The 23551-nt window shown below is 44.7% G+C and overlaps 1 protein-coding gene across 1 annotated transcript in view; it reads left to right on the top strand.

Moving 5' to 3' along the window:
• The window catches only part of DNAH1 (dynein axonemal heavy chain 1), a 1256292-nt gene that overhangs the window by 623264 nt on the left and 609477 nt on the right, over positions 1 to 23551 (top strand). The window contains exons 32-33 of the mRNA XM_085624793.1: positions 2562 to 2711; positions 2993 to 3079. Of these exons, the coding sequence (XP_085480919.1) occupies positions 2562 to 2711; positions 2993 to 3079 (237 nt within the window). The remainder of the gene's footprint in view (positions 1 to 2561; positions 2712 to 2992; positions 3080 to 23551) is intronic.

The raw sequence follows: 23551 nt of genomic DNA, 5'->3' as shown, positions 1-23551 counted from the left end.
AGTCAAGGGCTGAAAGCCTCAAAGTCTTCCTTGCATTTGTTATGCTAGAGGGCCTTTCCAGCTAGTGGAGGTGTGCTTCTCCCTGACCAAGCCCCACTTTTGGTGGCAAGGTCGGCGCGAAAATTAGTAATCAGGAGAGGTGTGTCCACTCTCAGCCAGTACCACTCCAAAGGAGTCCTAAGCTGAAGTGGCCCTTCCTTTGAAAAACCTCCATATTGGATGGAATGATGTTAGCCAATTGGATTAGGGAATGCCCACTTCCCAAAGGGAAGGGGGCAAACAAAGGGTGTAGTCACACTAGAGATAAGTAGCCCATTAGCTTCTATCTGCCAGTACCTTTAACACCCACTAAATTGAGTATTTAGGGGCACCCCTGAACCTTGATCCTCAGTTCCCTGGCAACCTAAAGAAACAGAATGACAGAAGAGCCGTGCAGCAGTGAAGACTCAAGATAGCAGCTGACTTGGCCTTAGCCCTACCGGCCTGTTTGCAGCTTCCAGACCCTGCTCAAAGAAGACAACTCGTCCTGCGAGCCCAGCAACCACTAAATCCCTCAGAGGACTGCCTGCCTTCCCTAAAGACCAAGGACTCTCGAGGAAAGTGGCCCTGTGCACAAAGAAAGCAACTCTAATGACACCTGTGCACTTCGGAAACACAAGTCCTGCCCACTGTGCACCCGACGCGCACGGCTCGAGTGGCCTACCAGTCCAATGAAGTGTGCCCAGCGATCCTGATCTCGAATCCTTTGGTGGATGACCTCTCCTGGACTCCATGAAGAAGCCTGCAGCCTCAGCACGAAGGGTCCCCCAGACCGCGATCGGCTCCAGTGAAGATTTCTTGACCTCCAAAGGCACCCCTGCATCCTCAGCCCCTGACCTTGGGGAGCCCTGTCGACGGTGTTCTGGTGCTCACTGACATCTCAATTTACCTGCCCAGTCGTTGGTCACCTTTGTCCAGCCTCCTGGTCCGAGCCTGCACCCTCTTTGTGAAACCTAGTTCCCCTTCTCACTTGCATTGTGTGCCTGATAATGTGTTTGCATCCTGCACCCGGCCACCACTGTGCCGCCGGTGTTGTAAGCTTGGTGATGCTTGTGGCCCAACTTGTACTTGTCTAATCCCCCAGGGCCTGTGCCCTGAAACCATGGGTACTTACCTGCAAACAGTGTATCTCCAATCACCCCCAGTCTCCATAGACTAAAATTGGGCTCCCGGCACCACCTTTGACACCTGCACCCGCCCGTCACTGTGCAAGTTGGTGGTGCAGACTTGGCATCCCCTTGAACCTTGCCCTGTGCTGGTCAAAACACTCAAAGCCTGGGATAGTAAGTTGTATACTTACCTGTTAATGTGTATAACTGTTTTCCTGCCATAGGATTACTTTGCATTTCTTGCTATTTGCACTGTCTATTTTCTACATTGCTACCTTATTGCTACTGATGATTGAACCCACAACGTATTTCCAGTATTACTGTAAAGTATTTCTATTGCTATTTGCAACACATTCCTACTGTACCTGAAAGTATTGCTATTCTTAAACTGGTACTGACCTGCAACTGAGTTCTTCTTGGTTCTAAAATAAAAGTAACAAAGTAATATTTTTATACAAACATTGAATTTGAGTAAGTCATTGACTCTCTCCCTCATTTCTTGTGTGTTTACAACAAATTCTTAACACAACCGTCTGAAAAGCCTAACTGCTCAAACACACTACTACAAAAGAGAGTAAGGTATTATCTACATTAGCCTTTGGGGATCCACTGGACTCTGTCTACACTATACCTTACTTTGGTATAGCATATACAGAGCCACCCTACTTCAGAGGGCGATTGCCAGAGGAGAAAACACGCCAGGCACACTCACTGACACAGATGCACATGCAAATACATAAGGTCCGAGGCACATGAATGTGTTTACTCAAGCACACACAGAAATGCAGACACACAAATCTGTGTATTCCCCACACTGTCTTCTTGCACCAACGAAACAATTACCTCCCTACACAGACATCCATGTTTGACTCAAATCATGCAGCACCCAGCTTGCCAACTTCTAATCAGACTTAAACAATCACATGTTCGAGCTGGTGTGCTCTAGCTACCGCTGTCATTTTTCTTTCCTGGCAGATGCTAACACACAAACACCCATCCTTTGTGACTGAATGCTGCATGGAAATTGTGTTCTAAAACACGTGATAGCTCAATATAATTGTGGATGATTCTTCTACTCCTTATTTTCCATGCCATCTGTCTGTTTCTCATACTTTAACAATAAATAACATGGTATTTAGATTTAGATTTATTTTAGAGATTTGGAAAGTGCTACATGCCATCTAGGACAAATGTCCAGCTTTATTCTGTGAAATGTTATCTACCACTGGTGCAATTGTATAAACACCATTGATTACAGTTCCATAAAATACTACTAGGTTAGAACATTTTCTTTCTTAGATCACGCACTCTGTGCTTTTGTAGTTGATAGTATTAAAGTAGGAGCTGATTCAAAACTCAGAGTTAGATAACTTGCTCACCCTACACTAATGGAATTCTGACTTGATCCCATAGGCTCTGTTTCGGCCAGTTGCTATGATGGTTCCTGACTATGCAATGATTGCAGAAATCTCGCTTTACTCCTTCGGGTTCAACAATGCAAAGGTTCTGTCCAAGAAAATTACTACTACATTTAAACTTTCTTCTGAGCAACTTAGTTCCCAGGTAAGACTTGTCAAAATTGCATTCTTGCAAGATAAGAACTGCCTTACTTTTACTCTTGTTTTTATTTTCTTCAGCTATCTAAAAGTCATGTTTTTAGATATTGTGCTTTAATGTCTATGCACCTTTTGCTATCTGCTGGAATTTGATATTTTGCAGGGCATCTGTGTCTTGTTCTTCAATCTGTCTCTGTATTTCCATTTCATAATTTACGATGTGTGTTCACATCAAATGTCACTGCTCTCTAAGTTCTGGCATTTCCTATCTCTTGGTTTCTGATGCAGGACCATTATGACTTTGGAATGAGAGCTGTGAAGACTGTGATCTCAGCCGCAGGCAACCTTAAGAGGGAAAACCCCACCATGAATGAGGTAACGTCCAAACATTTCAATAAACAAAACCCGACCATGAGCAAGGTCTGTTCAGACCTTTAAAAGACAGACAAAGACTTTGAGCAAAATGAATGTATGACACTTAAAAGATATCCTCAGAATTGACTAGTTGTTACTATATTTTGATCCACGCAGTACCAAAAAATATACTGTTCAAGGCATGTGTGGCTGTAGATACACATCCTGTGCATACTCTTGCCATCTAGTGCTGGGCACCAGTGTGTGCAAGTTGTTTCTCTTTGAAGTAGTCTTCTTAAGTCACAAGGTAGGGTGACTCCACCTCTTGCTGGTAATTTGCATGATCATCGGTTCCACCCGTTAGATTGTTTTCTTTGCCCCCTTGGGTTCGGATGTGTGTTACCAACTCCAAATAGACACCGTTGCGGTTTTCTCTTCGTTTTTTCTTTGTTCCTCTCCCATCCGTCGATATTGTTTCCTATCATGACCTCTTTATCCCGTGTCGTCTCAACATGCAAAGCTTTGTTCCGGGCGAGGATCAGGCTAACTTCTAACACCGCCCCCACCCGGTCTCACCCTTCTGTTTGCTCTGTGATCTCCATGCCTTGCCTGTGATGGAACTGACATATTTTCGCTACTCTCGTTGTCACTCTAAATACCTTTGGGCTGATCCGTCTCAAGTTCAGCACAGAAACGCCCTTCGGGTCCACAGCCTTCGGCATCGAAGCTCCTTTTGGTGCCAACAACCCATGTGCCAACACAGAAATCCCCGGCACTGAAACTACCATTTTCCATTGACTCTGTGGAACCTGTTCTCCAAAAGCTGCACTACGACCTAGACACCCTTTAGTGGCACAATATGATCCATCTTCACATGGAATGGATCCTTGCCCAGCCACCAGTGTCCTCCACGCAGACATCAAAGAGGCAGCTCCTAAGCTTCCACCGCAGTCCAAGCAGCGTAAGCAGCACAACAATGCTACCAGCCCTCTTCCACAGCCTCAGCCACCAATCCCCTCCCCACCCTCCCCCAGCCTCAGCTCTCATCTTCTATACTTTCTCTCCCTACTGATTCTCTTCCTTCCACGCCACAGGGGTCACCACAGTCTGACTTTGGAGTTCACGTCACAGGTTACTCATATAATATACCCCTGCAGACCAACCCCTGGGAACCTTATGTTGTGAACCCTCCAGTGGATACGGACCCTGAGCTCTATCCCACCTGTCCCTCCCACCAGATGACACTACCTCATACTATGAAGTCCTTGGTAGGGTTGCTTCATTCCATAAGGTTAAGATGCATATGGATGCCGTCAAGGAGGATTTCCTGCTGGAAACTCCTCCCAATACTCAAAGGCATGCTTAAACCGGCCTCGGACATCTTTAGGGAGCCAGTTAAAATTTGAGTATTCACCCCTAAGGTAGACAAAAAATACAAGACCTCCCCTTCTGCCCCACTCTACATGGAGACCATGAAGGCCGTGGGCACTCTCCAGAAGCCCATACCTCATGGGTCCTTTTGCAGGCCGGCCTACCATGGCAGCTCCAAGGCCACCTCCCCAGATGCTTCCACTTCCTTCTAGTGTCAGCAGGCTCAGCAACCCTCCACAAGTGGCTACTTCTGAGGACCATACTGGGGCCACAGTTCCAAGGCTCCCCAAAGGAACCACCCCCGCCAAGCAGTGACTTGCTCCCCGGCCCTCAACCCCAAACACAAAACACCTGGCAGGGGTCGACTTCAGAGGTTCTTTTCCACCAGGCAACACATCACCTACGACCAGTGGGTATTAGACATCACTCAACATGGTTACTGTTTGGAGCTCACCTCAATGCCTCCTAACTTACCAACTTGCAATCACACCCTCTCCCCAGAACACCAGCGCCAGCTTCCTGGTTCAAGCAATCCTTCTCAAAGGGGCCATAGAGCCTGTGCCACAACACCTACAGGGCAAAGGGGTGTATTCCCTCTATTTCCTCATTCCCAAAAAAGATGGGTCTTTTAGGCCTATCCTGGACCTCAGGCCCCTAACGAATAATTTCTGTCAGAACATTTCCACATGGTCACTCTTCAGATGTCATTCTACTGCTAAAACAAGGCAACTTCATGGCTGCACATCACCTCAAAAGTGTCTAGTTCCACATCCTGATTTATCCAGAGCATTATTACTAAGTCCTGTTCGTGGTAAGTGGCAAACACTCTCAGTTCAAGGTGCTAGTGTTCTGGGTCACCACTGCATCTCAAGGGTTTACAAAATACCTTGCAGTGGTAGCTGCACACCTGCGAGGAGAGGACATCCATGTATTCCCTTACCTAAACAATTGGATGATAAAAAGTGCAATGCAGCAACAGAGTCGCGAACACACCCAGGCCACAATAAAACTCTTATACGACCTGGGATTTACCATCAACGCCACCAAGTCCCACCTCCAATGCTTCAGATCCAATCCTACCTAGGGGTGGTTCTCAACTCAGAGGCAGGCAAGGCCTATCTGAGCCCTGAAAGGGTACATTCTTTCAATGCATTGCTCCCTCTTTTTCAGCCAAATTAATAGGTCACAGTCCGAACACTCATGCACCTCCTTGGCATGATGGCCTCCTGTTTCTCTTGTAGGGGATTTCCATGTATAGTATTAAGATTTGAATAATCCCGCCCATGTGCAGGGACCCCAGAACACCTCTTTAATATATCTTCTTGAGTTGAGATTTTTGCCTTTCTTCAGGAAGGCCTGTTAAGACACTTAAGAAAAAGACAAATAATGCAGCCTATATACATAGGCTATAATGTCCTAATTCTTCACCATGAAGTCAAAAAAGGGCAGTACATTAAATATGAGAACAAGTTAAGATGTTTTGCAAACAGCAGAAAACTTCCTCCCTAGACCCCTTTTCTATGATGGAGATGAAGGCATGCAGGACAGAGTAGCCTCATAGGCTGTCATTAAATGGCTTAAAAAAGGGCTGTGCCTTTAAGAACCTAGAGACCTCTAGTATCCCATCATGCGCAGGTGGTGGCAGTTACTTCAGTTCTTTTTTCCGGCTCCTGCTGACAGATCCTGGAGCATTCAGCTTGATAAAGTTTTGTATTTTTCCTTAAATACTCATCTTAAATTTTCTGTCCCTGCCTTTTTCTGTCATTTTATGATAGGAATTAGTGTTTTTTTACTTCAAAAATGCCATCCCTTTTTGATAAATGCCCTGACTGTGGGAGAAAAAAAGGCCAAGACAGATCTGCGCCGAGTATGTATTCTTTGTCTTCCAGACCCCAGTGCTCCTGAGGCTTGCCACATCTGCAAGAACTTTTCCAGATGCACTATTTGCGACAGGGAAACTTCACCTTCAGGGTTCAGAGGAGCAGCGAAAACAGCAGAAACAATCTGTGGGTGGGACCTCAGAGCTAGAAGAGGGTCAGTCCTTTTCCAGGGCTTTTTCATCTGACTTTGGACGGCGTCCCAGACAGGAAACTGAGAAAAAACGCCATTAGTCCTGGTCGACGTCAAGGACATCAACATCGAGAAGAGGTACTCCACCAACCTATTCGCCATCTACCCATTCGACGTAGGCAAAACACCACAGATCAGCGTCGAGGCGCAGGGTACTGACGTTGATGTCTTTACCGTCCACCCATAGACCTCGTTCGACGTCAAGGGACCCGTTGACTACAACACCCACCTGCTGTTTGCCAACAACATAAATTTTGATGCTCACACATCGACGTCAATCAACAGCGAAACCAACGTCTCGGCCTTCTCCTGTTCAACCACCTCCATCAGCACCACTAGATCCTGCACCTAGGCCCAGATCTCATTCATGTGCACATCATCATCATTCTAAGGGCCACCATCATAGATCAAGGTCATCACTATCATCCAGATGCTCACATCGTCACCATTCATGGTCTCACTCCAGACACACTTGTCTACAAGTACAAGGAGATACTTTCCTATTCTATAAGACTCTACTCCTCCACATATTTCACCAGTAGATGACATTACTGCCTTCCAAGACATTTTGGTGAGGGGTGCTACCTACCTAAATATGCTGATGTCCACACCAACGCCGACTACATCGGTGATCTTTGAGACCAGTCAGCATGGGTCAGCGTCACAACCTTTACTATCTCTGGTTCCCGGTCTCTTAGTTCCTGCTATGGACCTCTCCTTAACCCCAGTTTCTGTTAAGCCTGCTCCATATAGACTTCCGAAGAAGTACCGTCCTCTGAAGCAGGATACTGCCTTTCTCCGTATGGACCAAACACCAGACTTAGTCATTGTAGTGGCAGCAAAGAAACATCCTTCCACCGTTCCTCCGGATAAAGAGAGTCTCAAGTTGAACTCTGTCGGTCGGAAGGACAGCAGTACTGCCGCAAACACAGTGTAGTCTGCAAGCCCCACTGCCCTGCTAAGCAGATAGGATAGATCTGTGTGGGAATCCCTGCAGTAGTTTGTTGATCTTCTACCAAGAGACAAGTGTGAGGATTTTAACAAAAAACTGAAGGTTTGATAGTCTCTAATCAGATAATTAGTGCTGCAGCAGATTCTTCCCTCCTTGTGCAGGAAGGTGCCTCTTTTTGCATGGATGCCCCCACTTTTTGTCTGATGTCTGATGCACTTTGACTGAATGTGCATTGGGTCCCTGCTAATCAGGTTCCCGGTGCCTGTGTTCTTTCCAAAAACGGTACCTTTGTTTCCACAATTGGCACACCTCTGGCCCACACTTAAGCCCCTTGTAAAATGTACCACATGTACCAAGGGCCTTGTGACCAGGTTCCCTAAGGGCAGCATGTATTGTGCCACCCTCAATGACCCCTCACCTAACCCATACACACTGCCATTTGCAGACTGTGTGTTTTGGTGCAGACAAAACCTAACAATCAACATGGTACACATCCCTGGGTGCAATGCCTTCACACACTGCCTGTGGCATAGGTAAGTCACCCCTCTGGCAGGCCTTACAGCCCTAAGGCAGGGTGCACTATATCACAGGTGAGGGCATAGCTGCATGGACAATATGCCCCCAACAATGTCTAACTCCACTCTTAGATATTGTAAGTGCTGAATGCTAAGAAGTTTGGTATCAAACTTCTCAGCATAATAAACCCACACTGATGCCAGTGCTGGATTTATTACAAATTTGATTGATTTATTTATTTTTAAAGTTTTGTATAGCGCGAACATGACCCAAGCGGGTATCAGAGCACTTTACAAACGAGTTGTGAAAGACATAGTTAGATAGCTGTGGGAGACAAAGTAGAAAAATATACATCAGGAACATACTGACATATTAGCGGACGACACTTGAGGCCGTAGCAAATGCTAAGTAGCAGATTCATCGGCTAAACAAGATAGGAGACAAATGGAAAAAAAAACTTCTAGTTCAACGCAGTGTTCATCAGAATGGCTTTCACTTCCCTTTTGAAGGCAAATGTTGAAGGAATCAGTCTTGTTTCCACAGGTAGGGAGTTCCAAATTCTCAGGGCAATACCAGGGAATGTACGATTGTAGGTTTTCATTTTTTTTTATTTCTTCGGCTTGAGCAGCAGTGTGCTGGTGCTCCTAGAGCAGAGGTCTTCAAACTGTTTTACTCTGAGCCCCCCATAAGCAAAATCTTTTGAGGTCGGGCCCCCCTTCAAAACTTTATGGCAAGGATTGGAGGAGCGGAAGGGACATGGCTGCGTGCAGGGAACAGGGCTTATGAGATCATTTCAGGAATACTTTTTCTATAGCTTATGAACCGCACCAAATATGAGATTTATAAAAGAGCAAATGAATCAAACAAAAACAAATATCCCAAACAAACTGCTCCCCATAATAGGGGTGTTGTGAGCCCCTCACACTTTTTGACCCCAATGCAACTATACCTGCTGCACTAAAAATAACTGCAGTCCTGAGTAGCAGGCTATCTCCTCTGCATCTTTTATCTCTTCCCCACCAAGATGGATCATCACCTCTGTCCTAATGCTTGAAAGGACAATAAGCTCTGATGCCCCTTTTTTAAAAAGGTAGACAGTCATAATTGTGATGCAGTGGGCCCCCCAAATCCCTGGGCCCCAGTCCTGCTGTATCTGCTCCTTTATGATAACCAGCAGTTCCCACTTACACACTTGGCAGCAGCACCAGCTTCACTAATGAATGTCCCTTTAAAAAAACCTAAAACACTTATATTGTCCCCTTCTTTGGGGTATCTCTCTGAAGAAGTGGTCTCTGGCCATTTGTAAACATAAAAATGAGTCCGCATACAGTGCTCCCTATTCTGGGCCATCTCTTTGACAATATCTATGAATCTCACTCTATTCCTCTGTCTCCTAGACCATTACTGTGAGGCCCCAGGGATCGAGAGGAATAGGGCTCTGGATCTGAATGCAACCCTGCTGGCCTTCTACCTGCCACCCCATGGACTCAGCTTTCCTAAAAAAACTGCCCCTGAATGGTTAATACTGACTTTGAGGTGCCTTTGCCTGAAATCGAAGTGTGTGGTGGTAGTGCAGAAAGTTAAAAAAGAAACCAGCCTTCTTACCAGCCATTAATTGATTGAGTCACTTAAAGCCAGGGCCACTGGAATTATGAGTTTCTGCAGCAGCAGCGTTTTCCACATAATTATCAGTTTATTGCATTTGCTACATAATCTGCAGATTTCAACAAAAAATACTTGATTCTAGCTCAAACAGAACAAAAGTTACTTAAAGCGTGACAGAGTTCCGGAGCAGTGGAAGGCCCTTTGCAAAGATTGACTGGTAATCTTGTAGTTGCTTACTGCTGTATTTGGGTGTTAAACTGGTACTAATGAGGTGAAATATTTCCCCTGACAGTGTTACCGTGAGTTAAAATGACAAAAAATGAAGTAATGCTAACCACAAAATGTGGCGCATTGTGCCGCATAATTTACCTTTTCTTGCTGCATAATTTAGTCAAACGTGCCGCATAATGTTGTCCTGTTCTGCTGAATAATTCCAGTGGATCTGCTTAAAGCTTTATGGTGGCAAAGATCTATTCTTTTTAAGATGTAATGTAAAGGAGTTATCAGCTGGAATCTGGAATAGTGGAGACACTTACAAAAATGTCTGCATTAGATACAGTTTGATTACTTATTACTAAAGTATATTTTGTAAGAACGTGTTTTATCTCAATCACTGCATCATTTTTCAGCAGACTAGCTTAGAGTATGTGAATACTGATTTAAAATAATGACTTACATATTCACAGTGCTTTCTGCCACAGGCTGGGACCTCACAGTACTATAAACAGGGCCATTGGAATTATGAGGCAGGAGAAGGCCAAATTATGCAGCAAGCAAAGGAAAATTATGCTTAATTTTTTGTGATAGCATTACTGTGCTGTTTTGCTATTTTTACACTTGTTCACATTGTCCTGGCCTTTATTGCCCCTCATAAGTACCACATTAACACCCACATATAGCAACAAGCAACAGAAAGGTGAGCAGTCAACCTTTAGAAAGGGCCTTCCACTGTGAGGTAACATGTGTTGCTGCATTTTATAATCTGTAAATTATGCAGCAGACGATGGATTATGTGGCAAATGCGGAAAAACCATAACTATGCGCTGTGAGTGCAGGGTGAGCTTGAAAGTGAAGGGTGAGAATGAGGAGTGAGTTGTCTGAATGCAGGGTGAATTCCCAGACACTTGAAGTTAATCAGCATGTTATTGACGGGGCGTAGGGTTTCAGATATAAATGAAACTATTGCTATTACGGAATTAATCAGGGAATCGAGGGTGAAGGAAATAAATAATGTGCTGATCCTGCAACAAACTTCCAGTCTTATGATTAAGGTTGCCAGCTCATTATTTTGATGACCCAGACGGTACAAAAATAAACAGTACCTAAAACCCTATTTTAGGTACTTATCTGTGTATACTTCGAAAATATAAAGCACTTTTAAATGTGTTCTAGGGCTGCCTGAATGATTCATGACTGAAAATAAAAGGAACAGACAGAGTCGCATTACAAATGAATACATACGTTTTTATATAAGACCCTATTTAGTGTCAAAGCAAGGTCTTTGCAGGCTCTTTAAACATACATGGCTGGCATTTTTTCTATTGGCAACCCTTTTTTATATTCCTTTTCATGAAAAGCATTCTCACACTACATCAGTAAATGTAAAATACAATGAAAAAATAGGCAGAGTGGTGGCCCAGGAGGTACTGGAAACAGAAAAAACCTCGGTAACCAGTTTCCAAAGGTATGTAAATGTGTCATTGGTCTTTAAAGACCTGTGAAAACTCAGGCGTGCTGGAGACTTAAGACTCCAGACACTGCCCAGCGAGCCCCCAGCAGCACACCCACTGACCTCTGGCCCCACGGCACTCTGAGGGCTTCAGAGTAAATGAAGACAGCCTGGAAATGCAGCAAATACACATCGCTGCAATTCCAGGCCTCTTCATTTACATGTACTTGCAGAGGCTTTTGCGCCCCCCTGGGAACCCATCCACGCCCCCCAGGGCGGCGCGCCCCACAGTTTGAAGACCTGTGTCCTAGAGGGCTGGAGCCTCCCGATAGTTCGAGATTATTTGCCAGGTAAAGAGGAGTGTTGAAGTGTAGTGGTCTATGAGTCATACATGCAATTTTTAACTGGATCCTTGATTCCAACGGAAGCCAGTTGAGCGATTTCAGGTCCGGAGAGATGTGGTTGGTTTTCTTAGAGCCGGTGATGAGTCTAGTCGCAGCATTCAAAGATGCTCTAAGGGGGACTAAACTGAGTTTCGGAAGCCCGCATAAAATAGCACTGCCATATTTTAGTCTTGAGATGACTAGTGCTTGCACAGCAGATTTGAAGTCATCATGGGGAAGGTAGGGTTTGAGTTTTCTTAGGATGCTCAGTTGATAAAACGCTCCTATGGTAGATGCACTGATGTGATCCTGCATGTTTAGGTTCTTATCTAGCACAATTCCTAGTGATTTCGTGGAATCAATGATGTGTGGTGTGCAGTTGAGAGCTGAGAGGTTTGTTAGATATTTCTCAACAATGAGGGTTTGCCTAGTGGTGAGATGAGGAGGAATTCGGTTTAAGGGCGTTTAGTTTGAGGTGGTTAGAGGTTAGCCATTTTAGTGTTTTGTACAGGGTTCCGTTGAGTGACTTGATATCTTCAGGAGAAGTGATTTTCATGTACAGTTGAGTGTCATCCGCATACATGTGATATTGGATTTTTAAAGCTTTAGTGGTTCAATGAAAAGGTTGAAGAACGTGGGAGAGAGCGAGGAGCCTTGGGGCACACCCAGTGTGCACGGACTGGGGTTGGATAGAGTTTGATTGGAATTGACTCTCTGAGTTCTGTTATTGAGAAAAGAGGTAAACCATTATAGTACAGTGCCTGAGAGCCCCAACCTACAAGTAGTATTAGTAGGCAAGATTAATTTGGATCAAGCAAAGTGAGCGCGTCATCCACTATATGAGTGATGGCTGTTTCAGTGCTGTGGCCAGGACTGAAGCCCGATTGTAATTGGTCAAGAAGTTGGAATTGCTCAATGTGTTTGCACAGTTGTTCATGTACACATTTCCCAAGGATTTAAGAAAAAATGGAGCAGTGCACTACCATATTGTTCCGTTTCTAAATCACACCAAGTGGTCAGTTTTCTTCAATGGAAATGTTCTTTATTGTGATAATCCAACAGTAATATGAGGACAGTCTCAGCCAACGCGTTTCGTTCAAAAAGTGAACTTCGTCAGGGCATGCACGACGATGAGTAATAATTCCACAATGGGACAACTCTCTGTAATGGAAAGAAGAAGTAGTCTTCTCAAGAACAGCCAGTATGGCTAAAATAATATTCCCATATTGTATGACAGGTCCGTGGACAAAGCAAATGCCTCTTTGATAAGGGCACGGTGATTAGTTCAAAGTAGCACTGTAGTAATTGAAACGGGCTCTGTGGGATGTGACAGTAGCGTGGATGGGCAGGGATGTTTGTGATTGGACGATAGTTATTCAGGTCTTCTAGATCTGCCGTGGGTTTTTTGAGGATGGGGAGAACTAGGCCCGCCTTCAGGCAGTCAGGGCTCTCACCTTGAAGAAGAGAAGCATTGAGGATCTTCGACCATAGTGGGACTACTGATCCTATCATTTCTTTAAAGAAGTTGGGGGGAGGGGATCATTGAAGTGATTTGAAGGTTTCAGGGTTGAGAGAATGCTGAAGATGGCAGTTTCATTGAGGGGTGTGAATTGACACCAAGAGGCATTGTTTTTAGGGGAGGGGCAGGGCGGTGTAGTAGGGGGCGAGGGTAAGGCGGAGTCAGGAGAGGGTGAGAGAGCAATCAGGACAGATTTTAGATCTGATTTGATCTTACTCGACTTTTCCAGGAAGAAGTCGGCAACGGCATCGCAGTTTGGCTGAGGGCAGGAGAAGAGAGAAGATTGGATAAGAGTGTTATTGGATTGTAACTTAATCAACACGAGCAGCCTTTTCGGGCGATTTTTGGCTTTGTCGAGTTGGGATTTGAAGACGGTTGCTTTCGCCATTCTGATGAGTTTGCTGTATCTATTACTTTTTAGTCTTAGGATTTTTAGTAGACCAGTGGATGGAGCGGATCTCCAGGCACGTTCTGCTAATCTCATGCTGCGTCTGTCAGCGTTTAGGCTGTCGGTGAACCAAGGTTTGGAGTCTTTGATGGATTTTCTTTTTAGTTGATGGGGGCAGTTGCATTCAGGGCAGACAACATGGAGTTGTTATAGTGATCCGTGTTGGCGTGAACGTCAGCCATGTTTGCAGGCGGTGGTAGGGAGATATTACAGTGAGATATGGGCTCATTAACGTTTGTATTTTGGAGCGTTCTTTTCCAATGTTTTTGTTTTAATGGTTGTGATCTTTTGGAGTTCTAACTTTCTAGGATACGGAAGGTGATATAGTGATGGTCCGTCCAGTCACAGGGGAGAATTGATTTGAGCTGAATGGAGTTGGGATTGGAAATTATTAGATCGAGGGTCGAGGCTGAGTTAAAATGCACTCAGAGGGCATCTTAGAGATGTCCCCTGAAAAACGACCAACTCCCTGGTGTATAGCTGACTGGTCTGCACCAGCCTGCCACACTCGGACATGTTTCTGACCCCCTGTGATGGGAGCCCGTGTGCTCTTGTAGGTCAGGAGCAAAGCCTGCTTTGGGTGGAGGTGATCATCAACTACCCAAAGCAGTAACAACATTCAGGGTGGTGAGTCTCAAAGGTCTCCTGCCCTTTGTTATGCCAGCCAGGGCCTCTCCAGCTAGTGGAGATGCCCACCCCTCTGGCCAAGCCCCACTTTTGGCAGCAGCGTTGGCAGGAAAATTAGTAAGCTGGAGAGGTGTGACCCCTTTCTGCCGCGACCCCCCAAAGGTGTCCCAGACCGAGGTGACCCCCTCCTTAGAAAATCTTCCATGTTGGATGGAAGGAGATTAACCAATCAGTTTAGGGGATGCCCCCTCCCCAATGGGAAGGGGCATACAAAGGGTGTAGTCACCCTAAATGTAAGGAGCCCATTGGCTGCTGCCTGCCAGTACTTGTAATTCCCCTAAATTTAGGAACCCCTGAACCTTGACCCTGAAGAAGAATAAGGACGAAGAAGACGCTGTCCAACAACACTTCTACTTACCTGCCCAGCTGTTGGGTCACCTTTGTCGGGCCTCCTGGTCCTAGCCTGAACCCTCTTTGTGTGACTGAGATCCCCCATTCACTTGCAATGGGCGCCCAATGCTGATTTCCACCCTGCACCTCGCTGCCCCTGTGCTGCTGGTGGTATATGCTTGGTGCTCCCTTGTGGCCCCCCTGTGGTTGCCTTAACCACTGGCACAAGAGCCCTGAAATCACGGGTACCTACCTGAAACCAGCACCTCTTGTGGGTGCTACCGGTCTCCAGTGACTAACATTGCACTCAGTGACCTCTGCACCCGGCCGCCCAAGTGCCGCTGGTGGTGCAGTACCTACCTTGATCTGACCCCGAAGACTGGATGTGTAAGTCGACTACTTACATGTAAATGTGCATAACTGTTTTCTTCTCACAGGACTGTATTGCATTTCTTGATATTTGCACTGTCTATCTTGAGCATTGCTAAGTTACTGCTACTGTTGATTGACACCACAAAGTATTTTCAGTATCACTGTCAAGTATGGTTATTGCTATTGGAAAGACAGTCCTGTCTGAAGAGTATTGCTATTTTAAACTGGTACTTACCTGCAGCTGGGTTTCTCTTGGTTCTAGAAATAAAGGTAACTAAGTAATATTCATATACAAAACAATTGGTCTTGGATTCAGTCTTTAAGTGTTGGTAATCATCTTGCCTGAGTCTGTACAACAAACGCTTAACACAGCCCTTTGATAAGCCTGACTACTCAGCCATACTACCACAAAATAGAGTACAGTATTATCTACTTTAGACTCTGTAAAGCTTCTGGGGATCCACTGGACTCTGTGCACACTATATCTTACTTTGGTACAGTATATACAGAGCCTGATTCCTACACCTTACGGCACACGAATACTGCCACTATGTCGCTCTCCAACTGCATTTGTGGCTTCGCCTTACCACTCTCAAGCCAGAATCATAACAAAGAATTCTCAATCTGACATTTTCTGGTACCACTGTCTTTGGCACTCACACCAATGACAAAATGGCAAGATTGATGGCAGACATTGAGACTTTGAAAGCCGTCGGCTAAGAAAAACCTAAAGAGCCAAACAAAAACCTTCAGGCCATTCCAATGGCGTTTTTCTACACAGAGGGTTCAACCCCCTCGTTGGTATCAGGGCCCCCAACAAACTGGTAAACAGTAACAACAGTAACAACAGTAACAACAGTAACAACAGTAACAACAGTAACAGTAACAACGATCCTGCCAGTCCTACCAGAGAAAGCAGGCTCGAGGAAGATCAAGCCAGCTGCCTGCTCAGGGAGGTTAATCATCAGGTTCAAAACCTTGAATCTTCCCTTCCCCTTTTTCCATTAACCACTCCGGTAGGGGGAGGCATCCATCATTTTTTGGAAGAGTGGAAAAACATCACACAAGACGCCTGGGTTCTAAATATTGTTCACAATGGATGTTGTCTCAGGTTCACCAGTCCGCCACCGTCCATACCTCTGAAACCATCCAGATACTAACTACCACATTTACGAGCAGAGGTCAACATCCCCTTCCAAAAGTAGGCGGTGGAACCTATTCCACCCCAATATGAAAGCACTGGGCTATATTCCAGATAGTTTCTTGTATAAAAAAAAGACAAGAACAAATTCAGACCCATTCTAGCTCTCAAAATGGGCAATAAATATATTTGGCGAGAAATATTCCAGATACTAGCATTACACCAAATTTATCCTCAATTACACAAAGGTTATTTGCTCTGCTCCATCATGCTTCAAGACACATACTTTCATTTTCCAATCGCTCAAAAGCATCAACAGTTCTTGAGGTTCGTAGTTGGGCATGACCATTATCAGTACCAAGTTCGCTCATTCGGCCTGAAGTCAGCACCCTGGACATTCTCCAAGTGCATGGCAGTAGTTGCTGCCCATCTCCGGAAACACAAGTTATTCATCTACCCATATCTACACGATTGGCTGATCAAGGCATCCACATCTCAGTAGGCTCAGTTTCACTACAATTGGACTTGCATACTCCGACAACGCCTGGGCCTTCATGTCAACCACACAAAGTCAGCCTCTGTCCCAGTGCAACTACTACACTACCTAGGTGTCTTCATCGACACCCGACAAGCAAGAGTGTGTCTTTTGGAGCAGAGATACTTATCAATCCTTTGGAAGTCTCAGGCTCTCATGAAAGTTTCTCATCAAACCGTTAGAATAGTATCCTCTCTCCTCGGCTCAAGGGCCTCCTGCATTTTTCTCACACCGAATGCCCATCTGCACATGAGGCCCCTACAGCAATGCCTAGAAGACCAGTGGGACGAACTGACAGGCAATTGGGATGACAAGATACAGCTATCCCATCAGGCAAAGCTGTCCTTGGTGGTACTCTCCAACCAACCTACCTCAAGGTACACCATTCCATCAGGAGACTCCTCCTCAAATAGTCACAGATGCCTCACTACTCGGATAGGGAGCCCACATGGACCTCCTCTAATTTCAGGGCAGGTGGTTACAAAGAGAATCAACATACTGCATTAACCTGGAGCTGTGAGCAGTCCATCTGGCGCTGAAGGCATTTCATCCATCATTCAAGGCCAACTCCCTGCTTGTTCTGACGGACAGTACCATAACAGTGTTCTAGCTCAACAAGCAGGAAGGGACGAGGTCCAGGCCCTTTTATCACAAAGCCCAGACAATCTGGAAATGGCTTCTGGCCAGAGACCTTACAATCACTGCAACTCATCTTCCAGGTGTACAAAATGTTCAAACAGATTCAGCAGACTCCTCTACGAAAACCACAACGGGGTCTTAAACTACCTCATTCAAGACATCTTCAAACTCTGGGGCACCCGAGCTGTAGACTTGTTCACCACAGCAGAAAACATAAAATGCCGAAGCTTTACATCAAGGTGCTTCCAGCCAGGTGTGCTGGGTAATGGCCTATGGATCAACTGTTCCAGCAAATTTCTCTACACATTTTTGCCCATTTCCCTGATCCTAGCAGTCCTCATCAAGCTGTCCCACTTGAGAGCCAAGATGATACTCATAGCTTAAGAGTGGCCTCGTCAATGGTGGTTCACGAACCTCCTTCCCTAGTCAATCCATCCACATCTCAAGCTGCCATGCAGACCAGACCTCCTGATGAAATTCAGAGGCCAGATGGTACACCGCAATCTCTCTTCTTTGAGAATGGCTGCATGGCTCCTGAGCTAGTGTAGTATGGACATTTGAACTTACTGCAAGATTGCATGAATATCCTCAAAGAGGCAAACTGGCCTTCCACACATTCTGCATATGCCTTCAAATGGAAGAGATTCTGTATATGGTGTTAATCTAAGAACAAGAAACCTACCTCTTGCCAGGAAGATGTCATTCTTACATACTTACTCCATTTTGCTCAATCTGGCTTACAATTCTCTTATATAAAGGATCACCTGGCAGCTATTACTGCCTACAGAAAATACCCTGCACAAACCTCTTTCTTCAGAGTCCCCTTCATTAAGGATTTCCTAGAAGGTTCGAAGAAGGTTTTTCCTCCCATTAGGCGCCCTTTCCCTCAATGGGAGCTTAATGTAGTCCTTTCACGCGCTATGCAGGGCCCCTTCGAGCACATACACAAGGCACTTTCCTGGTGGCATTTACATCTGCCCACTGGGTTAGTGAGATCCAAGTACACTGTTAGCATGAACCATGCACCGTATTTCATTCTAGTAAAGTGGTCATGAGGACTCACCCGAAATTCCTCCCTAAGGTAATTTTGGACTTCCATGTCACCTGACAATCTTGTTAACCACTTTTATCAGAATCGATCTACTCCAGGGGAAGGAACACTCAATTCCCTGAATGTGAGGAGAGTTCTTAAATTCTATCTAGGCAAGACAAAGGACATCCGGAAATAAGACTAATTTTTTATCAACTACGGTCCACTCTGTACAGGCTTAGCCACCTCTGAGCATAGATAGTCTCATGTATGCTGCTCTGCTATCAAAAAGCAAAACACTCTCAGCTAGACCAAAAGCACACTTCACTAGAGGAAAACAGCTACTGCTGCTTTGCTGCACAATATTCCTAGGCCAGAAATTTGCAAAGCAGCTACCTGGAAATCAGTTCATACATTCACCAAGCACAACTGCCTAGATTCTGATGATAGAGCAGATGCTCAAGTAGGGCAGGCTTCCCTCAGAAACCTATTTGCTTAAACTGTCTAGTTCATCCTTAGTCTCCTCCACCACGCCATGTGTAGATAGGCTTGCTATTCTATTCAACCCTTATGGCTATACACAGAAATCCCGTACGAGAGACACCTGTAACTCCAGTTTTCTCATAGGGGAAGTTCCATGATAAGTCATAAGCAACCCTCCGCCTCCCCAGTGGAACAGACAGAGATATCCTTACAATCTACATATATCTCAATTCGCCTTCAAAAAGAACTGAAGTAACAACCGCCACCTGGGCATGATAGGATACTGATATTCTCTGGATTCTTAAAGGCACAGCCTCTATCTTAGCCATATTATTACAGCATATGAGGCTACTTTGTCCTGCACTCCTTCATCTCTATCATAAAAAAGAGGTTTGTGAGGGGGATTTCTGCTGTTTGCAAAACATCTTAAATTGTTCTCATATTTAATGTACTGCCTTTTTTTTTTACTTCATGATGAAGAATTGGACCATTGTAGCCTATGTGTCGAGGCTACATTATTTGTCTTTTTCGTAATGTATTTGCAGGCCTTCCAGAAGGAAGGTGAAAATCTCCACTTAAAAAGATATATTAAAGAATTGCTACAGGGTCCCCTTACATGGGTGGGACTATTCAATGCTTATGTCTTATCATGGAAATTCCCCTATGAGAGAACTGGAATTACAGGTAAGAAACTATTCCATCGCCATAGTTACCGAGGCCTTTTTTCACATGCACACACTGCAAGGATGCTCAATGCATCAATGGTCTCAAGCGGAAGGCCACTGGGAAGACCTAGTGTTGATGAGCCGCTGCACATATTGCCCTCTGCAGTTGGGGAACACCAACAATTTGTTGCAGGGGCATCCTTTTTGCTAACCTGTTCTACAAATTATCATTACAAAAGAAGCCTCACGGGGTGGGGGCACATTTATAGGACCTGACTTTCCGAGTTCAGCAGGAACCCAGTTATCGGGGTCTCCACATCAATTTCTTGGAGCTGTTAGCCATCCACCTAGCGCTGAAGACCTTGCTCCTCCATATTTTGGGCAAAGTAGTCCTCATACGGATGGACAACTTGACAGCCATGTACTACCTTCAGAAACAGTACGGCACCCGCTCTCTTTAACTCCATAGCCAAAGTCCATGGGCAGTGATCTATGAATGAACTGGTCAGGGATATTTGCCTATGCTTTTCTGCCTCTCCCTCTCTTTCCATTTGTAGTCCGGAAACTTCGGGCAGACGTTTCTCCCCTTTATCCTTGTGGCTCCCACCTTGGCCAGACATCATGATTCACCACTCTTCTTGAGCTCTCAGTGGTCCTCGTGAGCGGCTCCCCAGCAGGCCGAACCTTCTCACGAGGAACCATGGAGAAATCAGGCACTCGAACCCCAGGATGCTCAACTTTGCGATCTGGCTCCTGAGATCTTAGAGTTTGGTTATTTCAGTTTTCTTCCTGAATGCATGAACATCCTTAAGGAAACATGCAGACCTTGGCATTAACCCTAAATTCCTCCCTAAGGTGGTCTCTCCCTTCCAGCTTAACCAGTCTATAGAACTGCCAGTTTTCTTTCTCCATCCTGACTGCGTTGCAGACCAAGATTCTCCAACCAGTAGCTTGTGAGCTATGGGTAGCTCTCCAGCTACTTGTGCATTCCAGCCTACTGAATTAAAAGCATTTGCTAGTCTGAATTAATATGTGTATTAAAATTAAAATTAAAATGCGTGTATTCAAGACAAAAATGTGTGTATCTTTGGGACTCCTAAGCTGATGTTTGGAGAAGGAAACTGGTTGAATTTGCAAAATGTATTTAGAGCTGATATTTGAGTGATAAATCATTTCAAGTTTGGGGGGCTTATTACTAATAGTATTACTTTTGTGCCAGAGGCATTGTAGGTATTACCCATGTTAAGGCATTCCAAACGGACAAATCTTTGTTTACGGCACTGTTGGCAGCCCTGCATGATGTACTCAGGTGATCACTGACACTAATGCTAATATTGAATAGGGTAGCTATTAATGTAAGCTCAAACGCTACTTGTTGCCTTCTCTAAACCCCATAAAAGGCAGGCTCTCTCAAAATCAGGCTGAGCCAGATGGATAGTCAAATGTAGCCAAACCTGTTATGCAAAAGCCAATAGGACTTTGCCCATTCCTCCAAGAGTCAATTAATTCCTCCAAGAGCCCATTCTACACATAAAAATTGGGGCCTCTACGGCCTTCATGGGGAATATTCCCCAAACTGACATCTGCAAAGGAGCTACTTGGTCTACAACACATACTTTGACAAAGCACTATTGTGTGGATGTTCTAGCATGCCAACAAAACAATGTTGACCAGGCTGTACGCTGTATGCATTTTCAGTCTACTTCAACAGCCACAGGCTAGGTATTTCCTAGGGAAGGACTGCTTTATAGTCTATGCACATCATGTGTATCTACAGCCATTCATGCATCGAACGGAAAATGTTGCTTGCCCTGCAAGCTTCTGTTCGTGGCATGTAGTACTGTAGATTCACATGTCCCCACCCGCCTCCTCAAGAAGCCTCTTGTTGTTGCAGTGATCATTTATACTTTTCCTGCATGGTGATCTCTCTCTTGTTCTTCTCTATTGCTTCGCCCATCTCCAGCCTCACCCTCCGTGCGGAAAACTACCTGGTGAATCGAGAAGACATCTTCAAAGAAAATCAACTTGCACACATCCAGACCCAACACTAGAAAATAGGAGTATGCACAGCATATGAATCTACAGCACTATATGCCACGAACAGATGTTTGCAGAGTAAGTAATATATTTTCCTTCCACATAATGCCTTGTGTTAATGTATTTCTTTACAGTATCACACATCTGTAACACTCATTAAGATGTAAAAATCTAGGTTAAAGAAGAGATGAGCAGGAGTTAAGTTAAGGACAGTTTAGTTGATTGCAGATGTGTTCGGTGTTAGATGTACACGAATAGCCCTGGTCAAGCCTGCACGTAGCTCGAATATATTGTCTTGTGCACCAGCTTAGTGCCTCATTTTCCTTGCCTTGTTCTAATTGGGTTTTGAAATGTTTTTTATTTGTGCTTTTTGCATTATAGGAGGAATGAGGATCCTGAACTTTCAGGGCCACATTTTCCCTCACCAGTCCTTTAATGCTGTACCCTTCAAGTTTTTCATTGTGTTTTTACTTTTCATGGCGGATTTCCTAACATTCTGTTTGGAGTTATTTCCAATACATTGAGCAACATGCATTCTCTGCAATTGTGATTGCCTCTGTTGCGAGTAGAACCCCAAATTTGTATAACACAAATACATGATATTATTAGTGACATGGACACCATTATGGTTATAGCATGAATGTTTGGCATTTTAGATAATTGATTGGTTTATTTATTCATTGCGTTTTGTTTAGAATTAGTCTTTCTTAACTGCCTCAAGGTGTACTTTCACTTGTAAAAGTACTTTTTGGAGTTTGGATCTCAAGACCCTGTAGTGTGAATCTGAGATGCTTATAATAGTGTCTGTTTACCCTACCATAATTGATTTTCTGGTGGTGGTTTCCGGACAGATAAAGAATGCTTATTGGTTATAGTAAACATGACGTATGCATTTATTTATCTATTTTAGAGTTTTATGTAGCGCAAACAAGACCCTTTCGGGTGACAGAACGCTTTACAGGAATTAACAGAGGAAGGTATGATACAAAACAGTAGGCATCATACAAGAACATAGTATAAGTCAGGAGGGCAAAATTTACATAAGCAAATGGTAAGAGGAGAGAGAAGATAATATAGGCAATAATAAGAACTGTCATAAGCAATGTCCGATAGGTGTCAGAACAGTGTGTAAATGGCTGGGTAACTCAGGGAAAACAGCACGGATCTCGTGAGTATGGGCAAAGGTGTGATTAGAAGCAACATCAAACAGGTAGGAGAGAGTCATTCATGAGGAGAGGGAGGAGTGTCCTCAGTGCAAAAATAATTAGTTGGATAGAAGAATTTTTAGTTCTTTCCTGAAGATGAATGTGAATGGGTTACATCTGATCTCGGGAGGGAGAGAGTCCCAGATTTTGGGGGGCAGTCAGAGAAGGATCGGTTGTAGGTTTTCTTTTTGTTGAATTTTTGTGGCTTGAGTAGAAGGGAGCTTGTGTTTCTTAAAGGTCTGTTTCCACCAGATAGGGTCAGTTTTTGTGTAAGGTAAGAGAGGGTATTGTGGTGCAGCACTTTATGGGTCATACATGCAATTATGAGATGGATCCTAGCCTCATAGGGTAGCGATTTCAGTGATTGGAGGTCATAGGTGATAGGATCACTTTTTTTTATCCAGTGATGAGCCTATCATCCACATTCAAAGTAGCCTTCTGTGGTGCAAGAGTAATTTTTGGTTGGCCCACAAGGGTATCACTACCATAATCTAATTTCGATAAAACAAGACCTTGAACCGTAAGTTTGAGGTCTGCCAAGGGGAGGAAAGGTTTTAGTTTTGTTAGAAAAGGCAGTTGATGGTTAGCTCTTCTGGTGGCGGCACTGATGTGCTTTTGCATGGAGAGGGCATTGTCCAGGATTATTTCTAGGGACTCAGCAGTCAAAGATGTGTGGCGTACAATTCAAGGCAGTAAGATCTCGGAGCCAGTCTGTGATACTGGGGACGATAGCGGGCGGAGAAATCAATAAGAATTCTGTTTTGCGGGCTTTGAGTTTGAGGTGGTTACGAATCAGTAAATGTTGTGTTTTTGTCAGTGTGTTTTTGACGATATTG

This window comes from Triturus cristatus, chromosome 9 (assembly GCF_964204655.1).
Source record: "Triturus cristatus chromosome 9, aTriCri1.1, whole genome shotgun sequence".
Classification (NCBI taxonomy): domain Eukaryota; kingdom Metazoa; phylum Chordata; class Amphibia; order Caudata; family Salamandridae; genus Triturus; species Triturus cristatus.
The sequence above is the reverse complement of the archived record's forward strand: the minus strand, read 5'-3'. Positions and strand labels throughout refer to the sequence as shown.